At 37.8% G+C, this 23,668-nt stretch overlaps 3 protein-coding genes across 9 annotated transcripts; 1 reads left to right on the forward strand and 2 right to left on the reverse strand.

Moving 5' to 3' along the window:
• The first annotated feature begins 3,817 nt into the window (after positions 1 to 3,817).
• Positions 3,818 to 6,411, forward strand: LOC112279019 (uncharacterized). The gene is made up of 5 exons (XM_024513055.3): positions 3,818 to 4,253; positions 4,573 to 4,888; positions 5,064 to 5,186; positions 5,327 to 5,488; positions 5,607 to 6,411. The coding sequence occupies exons 2-5, from the start codon at positions 4,749 to 4,751 to the stop codon at positions 6,223 to 6,225; spliced, it is 1,044 nt and encodes a 347-aa protein (XP_024368823.1). The 5' UTR covers positions 3,818 to 4,253; positions 4,573 to 4,748; the 3' UTR covers positions 6,226 to 6,411.
• Positions 6,412 to 10,043: 3,632 nt separating this feature from the next.
• LOC112291060 (uncharacterized) lies at positions 10,044 to 14,858 on the reverse strand. 5 transcript variants are annotated; one of them, XM_090251113.1, is made up of 13 exons: positions 14,232 to 14,858; positions 13,378 to 14,024; positions 13,082 to 13,152; positions 12,688 to 12,771; positions 12,401 to 12,512; positions 12,214 to 12,299; positions 12,011 to 12,080; positions 11,712 to 11,854; positions 11,440 to 11,580; positions 11,259 to 11,330; positions 10,958 to 11,110; positions 10,657 to 10,805; positions 10,044 to 10,492 (listed from the first exon to the last, which is right to left on the reverse strand). In XM_090251113.1, the coding sequence occupies exons 3-12, from the start codon at positions 13,148 to 13,150 to the stop codon at positions 10,662 to 10,664; spliced, it is 1,074 nt and encodes a 357-aa protein (XP_090107239.1). In that variant the 5' UTR covers positions 13,151 to 13,152; positions 13,378 to 14,024; positions 14,232 to 14,858; the 3' UTR covers positions 10,044 to 10,492; positions 10,657 to 10,661. The 5 variants fall into 5 exon arrangements, with proteins under 5 accessions (XP_090107239.1, XP_090107230.1, XP_090107232.1 ...); XM_090251104.1 differs by having other exon boundaries at positions 10,657 to 10,782; positions 14,232 to 14,842; XM_090251106.1 differs by having other exon boundaries at positions 10,657 to 10,782; positions 13,292 to 14,024; positions 14,232 to 14,842.
• LOC112291049 (uncharacterized) lies at positions 14,536 to 21,143 on the reverse strand. 3 transcript variants are annotated; one of them, XM_024538003.3, is made up of 9 exons: positions 20,156 to 21,143; positions 18,982 to 19,993; positions 17,874 to 18,193; positions 16,734 to 17,781; positions 16,330 to 16,595; positions 16,117 to 16,185; positions 15,637 to 16,005; positions 15,386 to 15,472; positions 14,536 to 15,260 (listed from the first exon to the last, which is right to left on the reverse strand). In XM_024538003.3, the coding sequence occupies exons 2-9, from the start codon at positions 18,998 to 19,000 to the stop codon at positions 14,922 to 14,924; spliced, it is 2,517 nt and encodes an 838-aa protein (XP_024393771.1). In that variant the 5' UTR covers positions 19,001 to 19,993; positions 20,156 to 21,143; the 3' UTR covers positions 14,536 to 14,921. The 3 variants fall into 3 exon arrangements, with proteins under 3 accessions (XP_024393771.1, XP_073390907.1, XP_024393763.1); XM_073534806.2 differs by having other exon boundaries at positions 17,874 to 19,993; positions 20,246 to 21,143; XM_024537995.3 differs by having other exon boundaries at positions 17,874 to 19,993.
• Between the last annotated feature and the right edge of the window lie 2,525 nt (positions 21,144 to 23,668).

A 23,668-nucleotide genomic window follows, 5' to 3' on the forward strand; every position in this document is an offset into this window, starting at 1 on the left:
ATCTTCTTGTGCTTTAAAAAATTCGGATTTTTAAATTTTATGTTTGTATGTGTTTATGTAGGTATTGTTAAAAACCACCACAATAAATTATTTTTTGGTACTTATCAACAACAAACCTTTTGATTTCCACCAACTGATCAAAATTCTCAATAAGATTAGATATAGAGCATTGCAACATTAACTTACCCTTTGTGGTGATTAGAGCATGGAGGTGCAAGATACTAGTAAAAAGGATTTGATGGTACCAAAAAAAATATAAATCTTTTGTAAAACTTTCAAATATAATATACTTTTTAAATACTTCTTCAATATTTTGTTTACAAAATGCCAATTATTTTCAAAATAAAAACATTCAAAATTAAATTTAAAATGGTGACGGCAACAAAATAAAAGAAGAAGAAGAAGAAGAAGCAAAAAATAAAAAAATTAAAAATTAAAAATTAACCAAACTCCACATTGCAGTTACTGGCAGAATATGAAAATTATACAGTAAAATAATTATAGTACTTACATGTAATGACCAAAATACCCATTTGTAATAAATATTATCTTCTTTAATATTTATAATAATATGCTTGATAAATCAGATTATTTTTTTCTTTTTTCTTTTTGAAATTACTATAATTTTCTTATCCAATTCAATGCAGCAGATAAATGTTAAAATATGAAGTTTTGTTTTTGAATTTTTGAACGTGAAAGTAAAAAATAGGTATGCAACTAACTATTGTGGCACAAATACACAAACAATACTCATCAGTAAACACAGTTACTTATAATCCTTAATCATCATTTTCTTTTAAACATAAACTTGAATTGTAAATTTTCACATTTTTAGAAATAGTTACTTCCTTGCTAGTAAATCAAGTCCAATTTTCAATCAAGTAAACGTGAACTGAGGATTTTTGAGAATGTATATTTGGATTTTATTCTATTCTATTATATCTTTCAATTTGACTTCAAAGCATTTTCATTACTTTACTTTCGCTGAGCTTGAACAATAGGCTTAACTTCATGAATGAATGTTTTTCCTCATAGCCACCAATTATAATATGTTATTTTAATAGGTCTTCAAGTTTTTCCTATTTCCAAAACCATTTTAACTTATAAAAGTGCTACTTATATATGGAAATGAAGTATTAATAATATGTATGACATACTCATCAATATGGAAGCTTGACATAGTATTGATGATAAACCAAAGCCACAAGGTGATGGTATCACCAATTGTTCTTCATCTCATTTCAGTTTTAGTTGTGGTGTAACAAAATATACACAAATGGGAGTATGTATGCGCATAAACATATATTGAAGTCTCAGGAATCCCTTTTACTGTTCACATTATTGAGTTATTTGATTTGTGATATACATACCATTAAAATACAAACCTATGTGTATAAAAAGTAAAAATGGTGCTTATGACTTAAAAAAACATATTGGTCTTGTTTAATATTATTTGTGTAGTTGGTTCAAGATCACCCAAATTATTGTTGCTTTAATTTCAGTAACACGTTAGTTTCCATTTTTTTCTTTTTGTCACACATTTGTACATGAGTATATGGTCAAATGTCATATTTATAAAATTAATGAAACCATATGTGAAAGTTTTGTGAGGAATATATATTTGACAGAATATTTTTATAGATGTCAACTAATAAAATTGACTCTTAATATTTAATTTGAAAAATAATAAAATGTTTCCAATTTATGTTAAAACATTTAAGCATGAATTTTCTCGCACTAAGCAAGGTTTTTGACTTGTAACTAAATCTCATTTATATATATATATATATATATATATATATATAGATAGAACATTCTTTATTGATTTTTAAAAATCTATTTTTAAATCACATAAACTTTACACTTAAGTCATTCAGAATGATTTTTTCTCGAGAGAAATAAAATAGAAATCAATAAATATTTTATGCTGCTTCAAATTTAATGAATTAATTATTAGTTGATTATTTTTTATAAGTTTTATGTTAAACACTTTTTATATTCTTCACACGTCAAATAAAAATAAAAATAAAAATAAAAAACACAAAAAAATATAAAATATAAAAAAACCATTCTTGACACACGTTTTATGTCTTGAATATTATCTTAGTTGGGGGGGTTTCTTCAGGATCACCCAGAAAATCAAACCATTTGTTCGGGAAATTACTTCAAAATGTTTTCCAATTCACTATTTTTTTTTATTATTATTGAATTTGTGCAAAACATCAAAACCTGATCCATTCAAAGCTGTTCCATACCAGAAGAAGCTTTTCTATTTATTGAGGTTCCTCTTGTTGTACCTCATATTCTTAACATCTTCATGTATCAAACTTCAAAAATATCTAAAGCTCGAATATATATATATATATATATATATATATATAATTTAAATTTATTGAAATTTGATTATTCAGTTTATATTTTTTGAAAAAAATTGAATTACCAGTCTTAAACACATCAATCAGGATATTCAATAATTAAACTGAACTACGAATTTCTAAATTTTATGTTATATAGTTTATATTTGGAATATTTATTATTCTTTTATATGTAATGAAGAAAAAAAGAGATTTTATTTTAATTTTTTTCAGAGTTCTATACACATAACGTTTTCAACTATTTTTTGAATACATACTTAATCATGTTATTGTGAATAATTATTAGTTTATTATCATTATTATTATTGAAACGTATGTGATGAATCTGAAAAAATTAAGAGTGGCTTATTTTTAAATTTTTTACAGATCTAATTGACTCAATTAAATTTTAGAACATTACTGCTTCTCAATTTACAAGTTCTGTTTGTGAAAGATCTTTTAATAAGTGAACATATGATAAATAAATTTATTAATTTCTCATATAGGATCATAGCACAGTTTTAGTATTCAAAATACCCTTCACAGAGTGTTTTTGATTTAATGTCCCAACATGTCTAAAAGACGCAGAATAAAGTGTTGATGTGGAAGAAGACAAAAGGAATTTAATATTTTATGTTATGTAGCTTTATTAGTTTTGTCGTGACATTTTGTTCTTTGTTTTGATTTTTTTGTTTATTTTGCTACATCTTTCATAAAAGCTGCTACATTGTATATATTTGTCCACAAATACAAACATGAATATCGTTTAGCTATTTTATTTACATATCTATTTTTCTGAGTTAGGTTTATGTATACATACCAAAGAATAAGGTGAGAGTTTAATTTTTTTGAAATGTTACATTTTATTTATTTATTTATTATTTTTACTTTGACAAGTTCACTTATTTAAAAAAAATTGTATAAATCCTAAATATTTCAAGATGAGTCATAGAGTGAAAAATGCTTTGCAGATGAGTTGAAGAGTGTGAGGAATTCACAACTTTTAAATGGTTAAGCATTATCTCAATAAGTTTCGATAAATTTCAGTAAATTTAAAGGCACATATATATATATATATATATATATATACATGTGTGTGTGTGTTTAGCCTCCAGCACCCCATTTTGTATTTTTTTGAATTAATTTCCAATTGTATTTCAATTCTTTTTAACTGACTTGGTGCCCAATCAGCCCCAAGTCTAGTTCAAAGCCACGTCATTCGACCCAAAACCAATCACATGCCACCACGGCGAGAGTAAAATCCATCCGTCCACCAGGTGTCGGGGAATCTACGGCCACGATTGTGACCACCTGCTCGACCAATGCGCCTCACCAGTCACGATGCAAAAAATCCACCAGCGCCGCGGATTTGGGATCCAATCGGTGACCGGTAGCCGCAGCCGCCGGGTGACAAGTCACCAAAAGCATCTTCCCTCAAACGTTGCGGGACAATTTGATATGATGGCCACTTGGAAGCACGGCACTGCGACACTCACATTTCCTTCGGCGACTTGTTCTCGTGTCGAATCCGCATAAATAAGGTAGATAGATGAATAGACGCCACAGCTCAACAGCCGAGCCATTGCGAATCGACAGAAAGAAGAGTGTAGCGGAACATCTTTTGGAAGTAGTTGTGTGGGTTTCGTCGTAAAGAGGCCAGGAGGGTGAGTATAGACGACGGATTGTTGGGTGTGCGGGGTGTGATTGATCCTCGTGAGGTGATGCGTTGATTACCTCGTCACGTCGAGAAAGTTTCTGGGGGGTTGGAGATCGTGGATGTTGTCATTGGGAAAACCACACGTAGAAATTTTGAGTTTGGAAGAGATTTTCTTTTAAGAGGAAGGCTACTGCAAAGGTGTGCTAAGTTGGTTGGTGAATTTTGACGACGTAGTTCTTCAGGTTCGTTTCTTTGATCAAGCTTGATTGAAATAGAAGGGCTTCGTTTATCGTATTTTGATTGGCTTTGTCCTGTAACAGAGTGAGTATCTCATGATTGCGAGCATTTTTTTTGCAGCCATTGTGTGGCTATGGTTTAATATGAATTTCAGGTGCCGCGGGTAATGTCTTGTATTTTAGAGGATTGTGCTATGCCGAGGTGCTTTCTCACCCGCAATAGCTGTAGGATTGAAGAGGATGGTGCTTTCCACGGGATGAGTCTCATTCGGTGTGGATCTTTGAAGATGGGTTCCTCAGCATTTGGGGAATGTTGGGGTTGCAGGTTTGATTACCTCGCAAGCCGCTTGAAACATCGGGTGGAAGTGGTAGTGAAGTCTGTTTTGGTAACAACCAAGGAGGGCTTCTAGAGGCCGGATTTTTTCGACCAGGAGCTGTAATGTTATTGGGTTATAGAGGCTAGGATTCACAACACACCACTCTAACACACACACACACACAATGGAGCTGGATACGAGAGACGTATCCGCCGGTCCTGCACTAAGTCATTTAGAGAGCTTCAAGTCCCGTGCTTCTTACTTATTTAAAGACAGTCTCAAAATTGCACGTATTGCGTTGGTGGACGTTAGCACTGCAGAATTGTAAGTCTCCTCTTTTACTCACATACTGCCCACGCAAGTACAATATGTATTAGGGCTAATTTGTAGCTTCAAGCTTTTAATGTGCCATTCGTAGAATTGTTGGTTGCTACTCACAATCCCAAGATCTGTATCAAATGTCGAAGATCTTTTGTCTAAGTCTGTTGCTATGGGATAGAATGACGGAGGATGCTACGAATGCTGATGACTGGGGTCCGACAACAAAAGCCATGGCGGATATTTGCAACGCTACGAGCAACTCTGAGGATTATCTGCGAATAGTGCAGGTTCTTCATAAGAGGTATGCGAATCTTTTCATGAAGACTCTTGGTGAATGATGATTGCCAACAACTATGTTCACGTTTCTTCAAAGAAGACTGCATGTTTTTCTTCGTAATACCTCGGGATTGCACACTGATGCACTGTTCTTTAAATGCCAAGGTTTGCGCTTAACACCACAAAGCACTGGCGACAAATCCACAAGTCGTTGATTCTTCTCGAATATCTACTTAGTCATGGCCCCGAGCACTTAGTCGTGGAGTTTCGTCAAGACAGGGGCCGGTTGGAGGAATTTGCACGTTTCGATTACGTGGATTGGACAGGGTAAGCTTTTATTTTGATGAAATCTATAACTTTCATAATTTGACCCGTTACGCGAATAGGGTATTCTTTTTCCAGCTTGTTCCACAGCTTTTGACAACGTGCATTCATTCTCCTGTAGGATTGATAGGGGCTCGCCTATCCAACGAAGAGCCAAACGCATACTCCACTTGCTACGCGACGAAATCGCATACAAGGAGGAGCGCGCACGAGCTCAGAAAATCTCTCGAGGCATTCTCGGGTTCGGCAGCCAATCGTTCTACCACAGATCTCGTCCGGAATCTCTCGACACCTTTCCTTACAGCAGATCAACGTCTTCAATCCCAGAAAAGCATGACCCATCGTTACAGATTGTTCGTGACAAGCACAAATCCAGCAGTGGAAGCAGCACGCCAGTCACATACTTGAAAGGCGATATATCATCGCCGGAGTGGCGAAACTCAGCTGCCAATTCGCCAACATCGGTCTTGCCATTCAACAGCGATTCACCTATTCACGACATGATCAGATTCGACGATGAAATGCAACCGTCGACTCCTCGCGAAGTGAACCCAGTAGCCACAACTCCTCCTTACTCGGACGCGAACGCATCGCCGCGGCTCCGGAAGCTGCCGCCGCCGCCGCCAGTGGCAGTGTACAAATGCGTGACGGCAGCGCCACAAAATGCCTCGCGGGTGCGGCAGACCACACCGCGGAGCCCTAAACCCGTGCCTGCTTTGCCAGACTTGATCGCCATTTAATTGTGAGAAAATCAAAAAAACTTTATAGAATGCTTCCTGATAATTCCTCTACGCGGCTCCACTTGTACATATTTGAATCTATTAGACGTGATGCTTCTTTGCCTCAAGCACTGATTGCAACGAAGGTCCATTGTAAGATGACCCCACATCATAAATATATCTATATATCTATCAATCAATTATTCATATCATGTCATATTCTATTTATTTGTGTTTTTTGGGTGTTGGGCTTTTTCCTTAAATTTTATTTGTCTTTGAATTCTAGAGTGAGTGGAACTGCCTCCTAACTGTCTGCTGAAAAAAATTAGAAAGAATGTTATACATATATACAAATTGGGTGTTGCTACTGTTACTGCAATTTTTGTTATTGCCACAACATTTTATTCTAAATTATTATTATTATTATTATTATTATTTAATAAAATAAAAAATATTTTTTATGAATTTTGGAAAAAAAACGTATAACTATTAACAAAACTCTTAATTGAAATAGAAAAAAAATAAGGAAATATGCCAAGTACATAGTGGATTGTGATGATAGTAACAAAAATTGTGGTGACATTATCATTACCGTATATATTTACACACACAAAACTTAAAGATGAGTTTGAAATAATAAGTAAAGAATATTGTTAATGCCACCACATTTTTACTATTGCTATAACAATCTTAGTTAAAATCAAATTTTTCCACATTAAAGTCATGTTTAATTGTGTTTTTTCTTATTAACATACATTAGGAAATTTTCCTACTCTTGTTAAGTACATCAATGTATAATATTTCACAATTTTTTTTAAAAAATAAATTTAAAATATAATTTATATATTTTTTATTAGATCAAATTTATATTTATATTTATATACTACCATATGGTTTATCATTTATTAACTTTTGTTTGTGAATAAAGTAATAATCACATTATTTTATTTAATTTGTATCTTAATTAAAACATGTATTAAGCAAAAGATATATTAGATAGTAAATTAAAATTCATTAGTATATAAATATCTAAATTAACAGAATATTTTTATCCCTTTGAATTTTGTAATTTTATTTTATATTGAAAACAAATGCAACATGTTCTTATAATGGTTTTATAATTCAAAGAAATACTCTATTGTGCATATAGACAAAGAAAAATTACATTCAAATTTCATAAAAAATTCTTCTATTTTTTAATATTTAAAGTTACTATTATAAATATTAGTTTGATGGTAGTTTCACAACAAGGTTGTTGAAATTTATTAAATCATATTAAGACATTTGAATCATAAATTGAGTTCAAAAATTAACTTACTTATTTAAAATATGAATTAATATATTAAAAACTTTTGCTTTTCAATTGGTGCTTATTAATACATAAAAGCTCAAAAAGATACATATATTACAAATATATTAAAAGAAATAACAAATACACCTAGGTTTTTACTAAATCAATTCATTCATGATAAAGAATATGGTAATTATGATGAATGTGGTTGATTTTCATTGATTTTTGATCTAATATTGGAAAAATGGTTTAGATGTTAATTTATTATTTTTCATAATAGTTAGGATGGGTGGATAAATTTAGTAAAAATCTTGGTCTATTTAACATTCTCATATATTAAGCATTGTATTTGTCATATCAATAATAAATATAGGGAGTTGTTAAAGCCACACCCTCCATTGCCATTAAATGATTCATTCTATATGTATTCCTTGTCTCCAACCTTGTTCCTAACTTCCATTTTCTGTTCCTAATTTAACCTCCATTCTCTATCTCCATACAATTTTGACCCCAATATCTCACCTCCTTCCCTCTCCTTCTTCATCTCCACTCCATGTTAAGGACATTAACCTCAAAGAACTAAAATGTCAATATACTCTTGTGTCACTTGGAAAGACTAGAATGGCTATTGCCAAATATAAGAAGACTATAAAGTCTTAAAACAAGACTATAGACTAGAAAAGCATTGGCAAGAGTGAAGAAGGCTTCACTCTTGCCTTCATATTTACTCTTAATTAAGAGTCACATAGCAATGTCTTATAAGACCTCCTAAACTTGTTGATTTTACAAGGCACATATCTTAACTTGCAAAACAAGTTTTCTATATGTAAACCACAAAGTTAGCTTGTTTTGCAAGCTACCAACTTTTTATTAACTTATTAACCAAGTTTCTAACCTATCAATTAACTACAAACACATGTAAAGTAAAAGTAACATGTATGAAGATTCTAAAAAGCTTCTTTAGAAAATATTATGAAATAAATCTACTTTTACGTAATTCTTTTTAATCATACAAGTAAATATTAGAATAAATATGTATGTCCATGACACCCTATTTCCATTACTTTTGCATTAAGAAACAAAACTATGCTTACGTGTTACATTTAATAGCTAATACTTCATTAATTTATTATTTATAATATACATATATACATAAGCACATACATACATATATATAAAAATTAAAAATCTTATTTTAAATATTTAAATTTTAAAATAAAATAAAATCTTAGTATTAATTTAAAATTATTAAATATTGTGATTAATAAATATTTAAAAAATCTAATTATTTTAGAATTAAAAATAAAAACTGTATTGTTCAAATTTTTTCTCAGCTACTATTCATATTTAAGGGCATCTCAAAAAAAAATAAATCAAAGTAATTTGATTTAATGAATTTTTTAAATGATATTAATCAATGAAATATGTCTAGTTGATTTGTGGTCTTAGATCTAGAATAAGTTGAGTTACAAAAATCCAAATATAACAAGAATCATAATTATAACTTTTTTAAATTTTTTTATTAATGTTAATTATATCTAAAATTAGACTTTACTTTTAAAATATTGTGACTAAATTAAAAAATATTATTCAATATCACTTACCTTTTGGATAACTTGGATACAGTCAAAATTTTAAATATATAATTTTTTTTTACAATATGTTTTTTTTACAAAATTTGGGTTAAATATACAATATTCTTTAATTTTTTTAAAAAATACTTTTTGAATATTTTCAAAAATATATAATTAAATAAATGTAATCTTCTATATTTGTGATACATCTTTTGTAATTTATTTGAATTGGTTTCTAAGATAACACTTAGGATGTATGAGTTTTGCATAGTAATAAACTTTAGAGAGGGGGTGCAGTGGGGATTGAGGAAGAAGGAGGACAAGGAAATGGGGTTGGGACTACATGGAGACGGGGAAAGGAGGGTCAAGCTGGGAACATAGGACAGGCGCTAGGAATAGAGTTGGGGACAAAAAACAGGTACATAATGAATCATTTAGTGGCAAGGAGGGGTGTGATTTTAACAAAATTGGGATGTGGTTTCAAAAACTCCCATTTATATATATATATATATATATATATATATAAAATGCACTAACAAATTTAAAATTTTACTTAAGATACATAAATTTAAATATTTAATGGAAATACGTATAATGGTAATAATCATTTTAAAATACCAATCTAACAAAATGTGTAAGGTTTTTTTTGTCATCCTCTTTTCATATTTTATTAATTCACTCTTTTGTCCATTATTTAGACATTATGAGGCATTTTTGTGTCTACCACTATTATTATTTGATGCTTTCTTCTTTTCAATTACTATATGCTTTACAACAAGGATGTGAGAACCTTGATTACCTTCATATTTGCAACCTTCTATCCCTGCTCAAATTCAGACTTGCCCACAAATACTAAGTTACTTTACACCCAAAGTAAATTTTACTTTGATCCTGAAGAATTGATTAATTTTTTTTATCATGTAATTTTAAAAAATAAAAATAAAAATAAATTCAGATCATTCCACAATAGTCTATGTAGAAGAAGCCAATTTTTTTGAGATTTAATTACATGCATCATGTACCATTACGTAAACACCAAAGACAAGCCTGAGAAAGTATACAATCGACATTTATTTTGTCTTTTTTTCCTCAAACGACTTTTTTCCCCCGCCCCCTTTTCTCGTGGAAGTGGGCAGGGGTGTGCTGCCCGTCACTTGAAGAAATCGTCGGAGTCGGAGTCGTTGTCGGGGCCTTCGTCGACGAGAACCGGACGAGAATACGTCGGCTGGTCCTCGTCCATCAACACAGCAGGAGGCCGATTCAGCGCCGCTCGCACCACGCCCAGATTCACCCGCGCCGATGCCAAGGTTCTAACATCCTTCGCCTGCCGCGCCATCGCGTAGTAGCTCTGGAAACTCCTCTCCGCTGCTTCCAGATCCCCCACGCGGTAGTACAGCATCCCAATCTTGCACGCGGCCTTGGCCTGACTCCCAGATCCAGCAACCCCACACCAAAAACATTCAGTGTGAGAAGTAGAACAAACCGACGAGAAATAGTGAGGAACGAAGGAATCTATTTTCTGGGATTGATTGAGAGAAATTTGCTGCGAAAGGTTGCGTGGTTTGCTAGCGATGCGGGGTGCTTCACCTTCGTCAGCAGACCCACGCTACCAACAACCTCCAGGTACTTCTCCATGTGAGCCACCGCATCGGAAGCCCGGTCAAGCATCTCGAAGATCTCGGACATGGCTTCGTTGGCTTTGCCTTGGCCAATCTGTGGCACAGTGCGGCCGCCAGCTGAATCAGTTCACACGACACAGCCAATGTGACGCATTCTGAGTCTTTGTGCGTATCTTGAGCAACTAAGATCTGACAACCGGCAGTATCTCAGTGTGTATGTGTGTGCACATGTTTTTATACAGAATTGGATCCACGGGTTCTCGGCTCACCTTATTGTTTGTTGCTACACAATACTGATGGAACTCTGTCAAGTACCCAAGTGCTGTATCAGTGTCCCGGGCGTCGATGTACAGCAAACCCAACTGGTATCTCATTTCTCCAGCCATTTCCCAGTTCTCGGCCAACACGGCTGTCTCCAGCGCCTGAGAATTCCCCGTCCATGTTCATCAATTTACAAATTCATCCAATGGTTCAATTAGAGGAACAGTGTGGATTCATTGCAACAAAAGCACAAATGGAAAGCCATGTCATAAAATGGAATTCCCCTATTACTTGCCATCTGTCCCTTACACTGTCATAGCAATCCCGGCATGCTTTGTATTCTCCATCTTCCTTGAATTTTTCAGCACAGGCTGTATGAATCTGCACTAAAATAAACAGAATGAAGAGATGCAAAAGAACGAATAGCATTTTTAATGGCAGTTTTTCTCATTTCTAATTTCTTTTTTCTCCTGCATGTGAGTTGACGCACCTGGAGGAGGTGCTGGGCAGCTTCACTGGTGCTGGCAACGTCGTCGGCCATCTGGGCCAGTTTGATGAAATGCTCATAGTTTTGAATGGCAAGAGCGCTGTCGTTTAGCTTCCAATACACTCTTCCCAAGGCAAACCGTGCCTGGATCAGTGGCCGAACAAACCCACCCATTCACTCCAACGTTCATCCATCGTGATATCATCATTTATTATAATATGAACCCCCTCCCACCTTGTCTCACAAGCAACACTCCACGGCTGTCACCGACTCACCTTGGCGATGTGCGTTGGGGTTGCGGTTTTCTCCCCTGCCTGCAAGGCCCGGGAGAAGTAGAACAGAGCCTGCTTGTAGTCCTTCACCAATTCGAAGAGATCTGCGATGCCGATGTTGGCTGCGAACATCTTGTCGTAGTCATCTGCGCAGCAGCACAGCTAACAGAGGCAGAGAATGAGAGACCGAACACCCGTTTTGCTTCATTCAATCAGCCGAACAGTGTGCAAATTTTTGTGGTGGCAAAGGGAGTTGGGATTTTCTGAAGGAGTGTGCGTGTTCGTGTGTGTGTGTGGCCCACCTTCGCGAGCACCTATCTCGGCGTTTTCCATGTGAGACTTGAGAGGGATGAGCGTGCTCGCATCCACCAACTATGACCGTGGCATTGAATAAGCCCAGCCCAACCCAACCCAACCCAGTCCAACCCAGTGAGTGAGTGAGTTAGGAAGCTTTAGTTTGTAGAGGGTCTTAAGAAAAGAACAGAGGGGGATTCGGTGATGATACTTGTTTGGCGTCACTAGCAGCTTTGGGGTCCACGTAGTCCGGGGATGCAGGCGGAGGCTGTGGTTGATGCGTCAACTCAAAAAACTCTGCATCACCTCTTGCGGCGCAAATAGAGCCAACTTTTAATGGGAGAGTTCAGTAATCAACAAATCACGCATCGCATTTCCATTTTTTGGTGTGAGGTTACCGATGAAAGCCTTGGGGTAGCCATCCATCAAGAGTTTGACACCCAATTGCTGAAAGGGAGGGACTTTTATGTCAGTCAATCCAGGGTCTGACTTCGTCGTTGCTGCCTCTAACTGGCACCACACAGCACATTACTAATGCATGCATCTCTGTACCCAGAAATGAAGCAAAAACAACAAGGATAATGCGGTCCTGTGGAAATAATAAGAAACTTCATTATTGTGATAGTGTTGCGGAAGAAAATCAGTACACGATGGAGAAAATAAACGTTGAAAGTCGAGACCATACCTCAGCAATTATCCTGGTTTTAAAACCTCGAACTATAGCACTTCCACGCTGTATGGTGGATTTTATTGATGGCACTTTCGAGAACTAAAAAAATTGAAGGATACCCATTCCATACAAACAGAGGAAGAAACCGGTTGGTCAATGATCTTGCAATTCATACGGAATGCTTGGCGTTGAAAAAATACAACGAAATTCTTTGAAAACTTAAAAGCCTTTGAAATTTTAAAATGGAAACTTCACAAGTGCCTTGTTCAATTAGCACCTTGCAGTGATTGTCGCGGAAGAAAACTGATGTATCGATATCTCTTTTTTAAGAGACCATGCTGCAAATATGACTGATTATCCTAAAACAACATACTGAAAGCTGATGACAAAGGTGAAGGAGAAAACTTGCCTTTGGGAGCTTTCGAGGAGCAATTAAAATGCTACCCTTTATACCCCGACCATGTTTTTTCTCCGCCATCTCTGAAAAGATAACAACGTTTTTTTTCAACTCAATCTACACACTAACCTCTCAGTTCGCCTCATGTGGTGATACCTCGCATTCACCCTAGTGAAACCATAATCTGAAATCCCAGAACGATGTAAGCATAGGAAAGCACACCTCGGAGCACGAAACGAACTGCCTGCCAAGTAGTGATTCATGAAACCATGCAAAACCTGTAACCCTAAAATGGCAGAGAAGCCTGCCTTCAGGAGTTTTTGGGAGATCAGCGTCTATGGAGTGGAATCAGCTCTCCTCGCGCACCACCAGAACAAGCTATGTTAATTTCGTTGAACAATTTTGCTGAACTAAATAACTTGGGTTGCCAGGAAAGAATGTTGCTTTGTTGTCAACTATTTTCATCAGAGTTTTCGTGCGGTTGGTGTTTTAGGGGATCTTTGCCCTAAAACAATCGAGTGTGGTATTTTCAAGCATGCTTATGAAGTGGTTCGGCGAGGAGATACAAACATGTATTCCGGTAGTAACCCATATTCAAATAGGATGAGTCAGCCTGCAGTGCTTTCTGTAGTCAATGCTAAGAAAAGTTTTTTTTAGTGTCGGTTGTGTGAGGAGGAAGGTACAATTGCTTGGTATGATATGATTCAGTGCTGGCTGGGTTCAAAAGTGCTCAAATTTTGCGTCTACTTGCTTGGACCCTCTTCCGCTCTACACCTAAAAGAACAGCATGCAAACTTCAGAATTCAATTGGATTAGGATCTTTGCGTCGTTTGCCTCGCAGTGATGAGACGACACTAGTAGGATGGCCATCTTTTCAACAGTGTCTTAGTTACTTTTTATGATCAATCGCTTGTTCCAGTCATCATCATGTAGCTGGTCGATGACCGCGGTCCCGCTGCAATATCAGCTCTCTTTTGCAGAAAGCAAACAGATCAGATTGCTGCCGAAATTGCTTTCATGGCCAGGACAATGTGATTTGCACACTGAACTAAAAGAACCTCTGCTGCAGCACTAGGTTTATATTACCAAGAAAGGCAGCAACAACATATCACATAGAGCTATTGTTCTCTATTAATATTGGTGGTTTAAAATGGTTATTTACCTGGTAAACTTGACCGACAAGCCATTTAAAATTAGCTCCACTTTTCTAGATCCCTGGAAAGAATGCCTTCCGGATGGAAAGAGGGTTCCTTCGGAGTTTCCGATGGATTTGTTGACAAACCGTTGCTTACGGTTTGTCATGGAGGACAGGGATATCTCCCGATTCGATAACACGCATACTAAAAGTTCTTTTGCCAATGCATATCTGGGTGTGTGAATAGAAGAAAAAATACGCCTCACAATACCGTTTTCGAGACGACTAGACTCCGGCAAAGAAGGCAATGGACTCTGATATCAGAACAATGTTACCGAAGCAGAACTTGTGGCATGTTATAATTACAGTGACAGAGCATCTCTACATCTCAGCACAGTGTAGGATACACACTGCATAGTTTTTGCTAATTCTAGGATTTATTACATGCACTCTCATCAAGAATAATTACACACAGGCCACTTACGTTGAAACTCCAGACCTTGGATGAGACGAGGCTGAAGTTTGGAAGGAGTACTTCGGAGTAGGTGGCGTGCTTAACAGTGCAGGTCACAAATCAAGGCCAATCTCCTCTATTGGTACAAGACAATCTCGTTCCTTTCCAAAAGGGGGAAGAAAAAAAAAAAAAAAAAAAAAGGGTAAAAAAGAACAAACGGCAGGTCCAATTCCTTGATCGTTGGTATTCCCTGTGCAAGATCATTACTGTTCGTAAGAGCAATCGCTGTCTTCTATGCTCAAAAGCACGGTGTCACCTGGTTGCAACTTTGTTACCGCTACGGCTTCACTGCCTGGACGTTGCATTTCGGCAGGAACAACGAGGCGGACTGAATCTGCGTCTTGAAGCATGACACTGAACTGTTCCCCATCAGCCTCCACCACAACGAGAACGAGAGGCTTCGATTCGATCGACACACGACCCACAAGTACCGTGCGGAAATTGCCATTAGCATCTACTGCTAAGACTTGACCTCCAGACTCCAGCTCCGACAAGTACGTGATATGCCCTCTGGCCATACCAGTGTATGCATGGACAGGACCCTGCCATTGACATACAAACAAATGAGGGCGCTCATTAGCACTCAGTTAACTCATTAGAAACAGCGGAATCTTTTTAGGGTAATTGTAGTTCATCAGGAAGAATGTGAGGTGTCGAATTTTCTTACCGCATTGACACGAAATGATCGGCGGCTTGTGTTGTTGAATTGCACCTCAGAATGCACCAGGAACATCCCCTTCGAAAAAGAACCAACCTGCAATCACATGGAACATTTCCACTTGATAAGACGCAACGCAGCATCTATCAGAAGTTGCAACATTTTGCATAAATCTAGCTAGTCCTCGCGCTGCTCGCTGCATGTCTTGGACCTGTAGAAATAAACCAGGGTTTAGGGATTATCAGCTCATTCCAACTTACAAGCAATGCCTCGCCAGGGTTCAACAGATTGCAGAGGTCTACGGACACCCTGTCGCCTTCGCCCACGGAAGTCACACTTTTGACAGTAGCGTTGACAAGCCTCAATCCTTGTGGTGCTGGAGTTGCAGACAAATTTTGCACAGAACAGCTCGGCGACTCTGCTGACCTTGGCGAAGAACCGACCCGATTGAGGGGATTAATGTTTAAACTCGGAGACGAGCCAACCGTGTTCAAAGTATTGGTTTCTGTTCTAGCTACGAGTGTCGGCTCTGGCTTTAGTTTCAGCTCACTCATCTCTTTGACGGGTAATTCTACTGGTGTACCCTCGACGGCGCGATCCTTCTCGATCTTCTTTGCAGCCAGGTAATCCTACATTCACCATTTCAAACTTGAATCAAACACGCGATTACAAACGAGAACTCAGAAGCAAAACACTTGAGGCTTCCGAGGGTATTGGCAGAAAATTATCACAATGTTTACCCTAAGAGCAGTGATTTCGGAGCAGCTGTCTGTGTGGAGAACCACGCCATCCGTGCCGACCTCAAGAGCCTGGAAATACAGAACACACATCGATCAGCGTTGACGTGCACAGCAACTAAAAAGCAAAACTCTCCATGCAATGCATGTACTCAGGCATCCTGTTACAATGGTCATAAAATGCTGCCCTGCAGTTTCCAACGACAGGATCAGTACCTCTAGATACACTTGGGCGTCGGCAGCGGTATTGGCGGTGGCGAAAAGATTAGTGCGGCGACCTTGGAACGCCGCAACTACGTCTTCAGGAGGTATAACTTGCCAGTCCAGGTCGTTGATGACAACCGTCTCAGCTCCGCCCATCATAGCCGGGAGGTAGTCCAGCTGCTCGCCAGAGTATACCTGTCCAAGAAGCGCCACTTGCTTGCCGTCCTCGCTCAGAAACTGCCCTCCTTCCAAGAACAGAGGCTTGATCCACTCTATGGCTGAAAACCTCGCAGCATCGATACATTAAAACAGTGACCAAACCTCAAACCAGCAGCAAGACTCGTAAGCTGTAGTCCTTCATGACTCGAACCGAAAATGTAGCCTACATTTAGATCCAAAGTGTGAACTAAACTTACAGGCCCATTGAGGAGCCACATGTTGAACGTCGGGAGTGAAAACAAACGTCGTCCAGCCAACCTCCACTGCAGTTCGCATCACCTCTTTGCTCCTTGTCCATATCCAAACCGATTTCTGCCAACCCTGGGACGGATTGTGGTTCGGCGGTGACGGCATTCTCGAAAAAGGAGGGGAAGGTAACGAAGTCCTCACCGGTGCATTCGCTGGTGCAAAGGTTCTCCCCGCAGTGGATTGAAAACTGCGTGCAGGTGCAGGGGACAATGGCGCCGGATTTGCATTTTTGTCCAGGGGTCCGGAATGGTTAGGAGAACGCCGAAATTGATCATGGGTGAGCACCGCCGGTATTTTGGACTCGTTGCTACGATCATTGAAGGACTCGGGATTGGAGTTTTCGTGAGAGGGCACAGCAGCAGCTGGTTCGTCTTCTGCCAACCACTTTCGAAGAGCTGGCTTCCGATTAACCATGTTGTACCCTGTTTCGGTCTCAGCTGGAGACACGCGAGGAATTCCCACGATCTGATGACTTCCTTTGTGCATGCCCACATCGCCATAGAGTGCTCGCAGTTGGATGGACGATCGGTGTTCAGGAACTTCGTAGGTTTCCTGGTGGCGTTCAATGGACTCTCCAGTGCTTGGCGCCCCCGTTAGCTGATCACTGTCTTGCGTGAGGAAGCCGTCTGTCGATGCAATGTCGTAAGAAGCAGAAGACCCCATCGATCCGCGAGCGTGTGAGCTGCTGGAGAACTGTGATCCCATGGACACTATAGATCCTGATGATGGAGTGGGCTGGATCACAGACCTACTCGAGTTCGGCGGGATGGGAACCAGAGGCGGAAGCTGCTTCGTCACCGAGAAGGACCGGATGGTTTCTACTCCGCCGCTCTGCCGCGACCTCGAAACAAAACACTTCAAATGCTCGATGAAATATTTCTTGTCGCTCTTCATGGTCTTGTCCAGGACGACGTGATAGGCTCCAATGGCCTTGGCTTCATCGACAATGATCGTCCTCGTCGTGTAACCTGCCTTGACATCGAGCTCCAAATTCACCTGCAACGTGCGCACATTGGAATCAATGAACACGAAACCGTTGGAAAGGTGCGTTGCCTATCGAATGCAGCTAAATGGGTCGATGAGCTTACCCCTGCTTTCTCGCACCACTCCCTGACGTGGGGGATTTCCTCGAGCGAATTTCTTTTCAATGTTAGCTCGTGTTGCAGCATAAGTCCATTCGAGCCGATCCAGCTGTTCTTGTCCACCCGAGTTCGGAACCCCATAGGATTGCAAAGATGGGTGAGGATTCCCACGATCTTGAAATTATCCCCGCGGCGAACGACATTGCCTAGCGCCCAGTACACGGGAGCAGTAGTGATCCCCTTGGTGACATCCAAGACAACCAGGACAGAGCCTTGCGGAACGCCGCCAGGCCTGGGTGTATTAGGCTCCTCAATGCTCCTCGCTCCTGAGCATTGCATTTTTATCAGACTCTCCAACGACATTTCCTCGTACAAATCTGTCGGGTCTAGAGGGGGATGTACACAACCGGTGAATAAACTGGAGGAGGCCAGCTTGACAGCGGAGTCTGTTCAAGTGGTTTGCCGTCTATTGAACGGTAATGTTGTAGAAGTATGTTTACGCGTTGGCGTCGGACTATGATTCACCATTATTTCAGAAATATCTTCGAACTGTGTCGGGTCCTACTGCATCACATTATCGCTACGACTACGGAAGAATGAACAGTTCTCAATCTTCTCAGGACAAGTGAAAACCTGTGCGAAATCCCCTGAGGCAGTCAGGTCCGATCCCTGAGAAGACTGGGTTTCAATCTAGCATGATAAATCTGCAACTCTATGAATGATCTCCTGTCACGACGAGTATTTAAAGAATCCGCCTCTACAATGCGGTCTACTACCTCTCGGAAACTAACACAACTCGCAGGACGAGTTTGATATCCTGAAAGTTCCCTCACTGCAACAATGACAAGCATTGATCACTAAGTGAAAAGGGAGTGTACAAGAGGAAAAGAGAAGAGGAGTCTGCGAGCGGACCACTAGCACTATGAACGGTTGAATCGTTTAGCAAGCTCATCCTAGCATAGCAGACAATGTGCTCTACAGCATTGCAAATGTCGATCCGTATTACACGTCCGGAGCTTACTGCAACAAGTTCACATGTGCTTGACTAACAGCATTAAGCGAGAGTAGCGCATCTGTGCAAAAATCCACACCAGCTACAAGACAAAAGTCGTACCATGTCGTACCGATCCCATGAATGCCAAACCTCACGGAGAGATTTCTGCGGAGGGTTTATCGATCGAGATCTTTGGGGGTTTGAGGCAAGCCCTGATTGTCGAGGAAATTCTCACGATCACTTGGGCGAAAAAATGCAGCACCCACTCGTGAAATCTGCAGTCCGCCTAACTCTCTCCAATTCCATGCTTCACGGAGAATCCAGATTCATTGAACAATGCACGCGCTCAACAGGACCCTACAGTCGCCACCAAATACACCGAGCATGTAGTTGCAGTCATTCGGGAGCATTTCGTGATGTAAAGCATGAAATTGAGACACATGAGCAGAATCATTTCCTTGTCTTTTGGAAGGATCAAAAGCCGTTCGATGTGTAAATGCAGAGGCCAGCCTCGGAAGCGGTGCACAATCCGAATAATATGCTCGAACGCGCTGTTCTCGTTCGTTCTATTAACAACTCGGCATCTGGTGACAACTTCATCCGTCCGTAGCTAAAAAGGGGGGTGAGTGCTGCAGCGCTCCAAGTCATCAAGTGGGAGATCGGTGGCGCGAAAAAGCGCCGGTCGATGTATATTCATAGCACATCCGATGCGATCCTAGGACTATCCTTGCATCTCTATCTCTAAACAAACACTCGCCAGTTGTGCAAGGACGTGCCTGATGCTCTTGTGCCATCACATCCGCAGAGTACTTGCGCTTTCCTCGAATTTCATGCTTCGCACTGCTTAATCCTTCATCGAGATAGTTACCTTTCCCGTCGACGAGAGCATGGCATTTGCGGCGCCGCGGGCACTGAACCAGTTTGCGACTTCATTGTGGATTATTAATGTCCGGAACGACTTGCTGGTCCGTTTTCACTGAATCAAGAGCTCCGCATTTCCTTTCGAAGTCAACCTTATGAATTGAACCCGAAGTGTCAGACTTTAGAGTTCGGTAATGAAACCGCAGATTGAACATTCGGCTAAAGATTCTCCAGGTGAGGCAATCTTGGCGATCCCCGAGACTTCAAGCGTCTGCAAAAGGTACAGGCCAGCATTTATGTTTTTATTGCAAACCTATGCATGCGTCGACGTCCGAAAAAAGGTTACAGCATAATTAGTATTGTGGCATGGGACTGGACAAATGGCTTCAACCACCGGAGGAGACTTGCAAAGTTTGAGCAAAGAGAGAAATACCCGCACTATCAGGCTGGAGTTTTCAATTCATACTGCATTAATCAAACTTGTTAAAACTAAGATTCCCCGGGTTGAGCTTCACGAACTCACGAGATTCGTGTGATCGTAACGCTGGTCTAGTGGGTGTTTGTCAAAGAAGGGAAGAGATATTCCTACGGACTCACTGCGGAGAACTCGCTCAAGACTGGTTGTGAGCCTCTGCTCTTTTCCCAATTACCTGCATCACTTCATTGTTCTTCTCTAGAACTCGCGAGATATGGTTCCCAGACGGGGAAACCTGACTGTTTCAATGGTAAGACTCCACCTTAGCAGTAAAGATTAGAGTTCCTCCGATGCTGTTAAGCAAGGAACATGAGGCAGATTTTTCACCGACGCGTTTGTTTTTCAAGAAAAGGGCAAAACTTCACCGTCATTAGTCGCAGAATTCAAGTGCTTCACAATCCGAGGCTGGACTCGTGTCTGGTCGTCGATTCAAGCAGTTAACTTGAGCTCCTCTGAAACAACTGCAAGAGTTCACAAACATGTGCCATGCAATACATGAATATATATCCAACTTCAGAAGCCACAGGGTGAGAACATGGTGTTCTGTCTCATGTCCAGATAAAGTGACTCGATGTCAACGAACCCTGAAATCTCTGAACTTCCTTTAAGGCTGCTTTTTTCTTTTTGAATCTTTCCGTCCAAAAGAAAATAAATACACCTCATCAAACTAAGTCTACTTAGTTTAGTGTAAGACAGAAACTAAATCTACTCAGTTTAGTGTATGATGTGCTGCCCATTAATTGATAGACTTGTTTGCATGATAACGAAGAGAATCTGAGGTCGGCGTTTCGGTACAGATGGAGGGTAGCTCAAAGTCAGCGGGTGTAAAAGGAGTAGAATGGGTGGGTGATAGTTTAAGATGTTGAAGTGGAAAGAGTTATATAATCTGTTACATAATAATCAAGATGTAACCAATCTGTAATCAATCGTAACTACTGAAGTGGTGCGGGAGAAGGTAGAAGGTGAAGAGACATGACTCTGCACCAAACTGAAGAGATTAAAGGGTCTGTATTACACCCCTTTGTTAAAACATCTAAATAAAAAAGAAGTTAAATTTATAAAGATATTTATAAATCTTAAAAGGTATCACTACTCCTTATTTTAAATCATAGTGTTGATTTAAATGTAATAAGCTTATACATTAATTGTGTTTAACTGTAAGTAGACTTTTGGTAAGTAAATCTATGTTGACTTTTAGTGAGTAAATTAGCAGCCATGTTCTTGGTAGAAATGTAAATAATTTTTACATTGCTAGAAATAACTCAGCTTTTCTTTAAAATAATTTAGATTGTCCTATATTCAATTTGGTTGTAACATCTTGGATTTTAAGTGAGCTTGATGGCACTTTGATTTTCTAAATATATGATAGTGACACTTGATTGAACATTATTAAGAGCCATTTAGCTTTACTAGGAGCTTATTAAATAATTGTGCACTTATTTTTTGTTGATTTCAATGCAACAGATTTTTTTATTACAACTTATTCAACTTACAATATGTAAGAAGAATTAACTACATTCCAAATAGATGTCTTAAAACTCCACACAAAAATAAATAGAAATAAATTATCTTTAATTAAATAATACATATTTATTTTTAACTATAATTATTATTCTATTGATTATTTATTTTTTACACATCCATTCAACCAATATTCATCTTAATTCTTACAATAGATGTCATCTTGTTTTTTTCATCCACAACATTCATCACATTTAAATTAACAATCTGATCCACTTATTACATTTATTTAAAATAAATAAAATCTATTAACTAAATTATTTGTCCAAATTCAAATTCTATGTCTTTTCTATTCTTTTTATCCATAATGCATTTATACCAACTAACTAATAGACTTTAATCAACCAAGTAAAAAACTAAGGAGATTTGACACTTCTTAATCCATTGATGCATCTTCCTTCACAAAATAACATATTATTTTTGCTACTAAGCTCCAAATTGAGTTTAGCTAGTCTTATTAGAAAGGCAACTTAAAGATGCACCTATCCTTTAAAATTCACCTTCAAATTTATTTAGACATCTCTAATACTACCCCTCAAAGTTGATGCCTTGATTTGTCAAGGCAATACACCATCTTCTACAAAACTAAGCACCATGGCCTTTTCTTTGATTGCTCTTCAATGAGCTTAAGCTTATTAGAATTTGAACTTCAAATGAAACCTTCTTCTAGAAACTAAGCCCTTTCTTTATCTAAGTCCTCTTGATCTTGCCTTCAAAAGTTGTATCTTCAATCAATAGCTTAATTTTGAGACATTACATCCTTAGTCACTGAAACATGTACTGCTATTTCATCCTACCTTTAAAATTATCAAATCTTAGCCCTTTAAAAACTAGATTGTATTAGTTCTTCAATTTTTTTTTTATTGCTACCTAACTTGTAAGTAATATAATGTGGTCTTTTAAAATAGAACTACCAAATTATGTAGACTATATACCATCCTTTACCAAATTGGATGATTCTTTTATATTTAAATACTTTATATTCTGAAATTTAAGGAAAAAAAGAAAAGAAAAGAAAAAGAAAGAGACCAAAACTACTTTAAAAAGCCTAAATAAATTTGGCAAAGTTTTTTGCATTCACAAAAAGAAGAAATCTAGACTATATAAGCCTATGGAACTTTTTATACTATTGCCCTAAGACCTAAGAGTGACAATCATATTTCTACTCTTAAACTTAAAAGAGCCTAAATGAAGATTGATAGACCTAATTGATTCAAAGACATGAAAGGTAAGAACTTGTAAAATATAAATAAATAAGTAAGACATAAATTAAAGATTATAAAAAAAGATGAAAAATTATATATATTTAAGATGAGAATAGAATAGCTATTGCTAAAGACAAAAAACTAAAGATTCTTAAAACTATCATGAAACAAGAAAAGAGTTGATAAGAATAAAGAAGGCTCCACTCTTGCTTCCATATATATATTATCTACTAAAAAACCATGTAGCAATGTCCTATGTGCTTCATGACAAGTATCTAACTTGTAAAATAAGTTTTCAATAGGTATACCACATGGCCATCTTGTAAAACACGTGTCCAACTTTTTAGCCAAGTTTCTAACCTATTGATCACCTACAAACATGTTTAAAATTATATCTATATCTATAGAGCTTCTATAAAGTTTCTCAAAAAGATATAAATAATTCAACTTATTTCTATCTAACTCTACTATTTAACCAAGTAAATAGACTAGTAATTATATCTATAATCATTAAAATTTAAGATCAAGATTGATGGCCATCAAATAAACCATATAATTATTTTTATTATCTAAGCTAACTTCATTATTGTATTTAAAAAATATTTTCTAATAAATATTAAAAACTTACATATTATTATAATTTATGAAGATTACAAATACTTAAATTTAGATTAAAATTCAATTAATTCTAAATTATTAAATATTCTCATATATTATAATTACCAAGTAAATATAATAATAATTT

The sequence above is a fragment of the Physcomitrium patens genome, chromosome 1, assembly GCF_059467195.1.
Source record: "Physcomitrium patens ecotype Gransden chromosome 1, ASM5946719v1, whole genome shotgun sequence".
Taxonomy (NCBI): Eukaryota; Viridiplantae; Streptophyta; class Bryopsida; order Funariales; family Funariaceae; genus Physcomitrium; species Physcomitrium patens.

Bases quoted from the DNA above. Each gene is read 5' to 3' on its own strand.
- LOC112291060 (XM_090251104.1), bottom strand. From the start codon at position 13,150: ATGGCGGAGAAAAAACATGGTCGGGGTATAAAGGGTAGCATTTTAATT. The intron at 12,513-12,687 runs GTATGGTCTCGA...GTGTGGTGCCAG, and splicing joins AAACCAGGATAATTGCTGAG to TTAGAGGCAGCAACGACGAA. The intron at 12,081-12,213 runs GTATCATCACCG...CCACGGTCATAG, and splicing joins CTGCTAGTGACGCCAAACAA to TTGGTGGATGCGAGCACGCT.
- LOC112279019 (XM_024513055.3), top strand. From the start codon at position 4,749: ATGGAGCTGGATACGAGAGACGTATCCGCCGGTCCTGCACTAAGTCAT. The intron at 4,889-5,063 runs GTAAGTCTCCTC...GCTATGGGATAG, and splicing joins GACGTTAGCACTGCAGAATT to AATGACGGAGGATGCTACGA. The intron at 5,187-5,326 runs GTATGCGAATCT...TTAAATGCCAAG, and splicing joins GTGCAGGTTCTTCATAAGAG to GTTTGCGCTTAACACCACAA.
- LOC112291049 (XM_073534806.2), bottom strand. From the start codon at position 18,230: ATGTCGTTGGAGAGTCTGATAAAAATGCAATGCTCAGGAGCGAGGAGC. The intron at 16,006-16,116 runs GTAAACATTGTG...TGGTGAATGTAG, and splicing joins CCGAAATCACTGCTCTTAGG to GATTACCTGGCTGCAAAGAA. The intron at 15,261-15,385 runs GTAAGAAAATTC...TGTCAATGGCAG, and splicing joins GATCATTTCGTGTCAATGCG to GGTCCTGTCCATGCATACAC.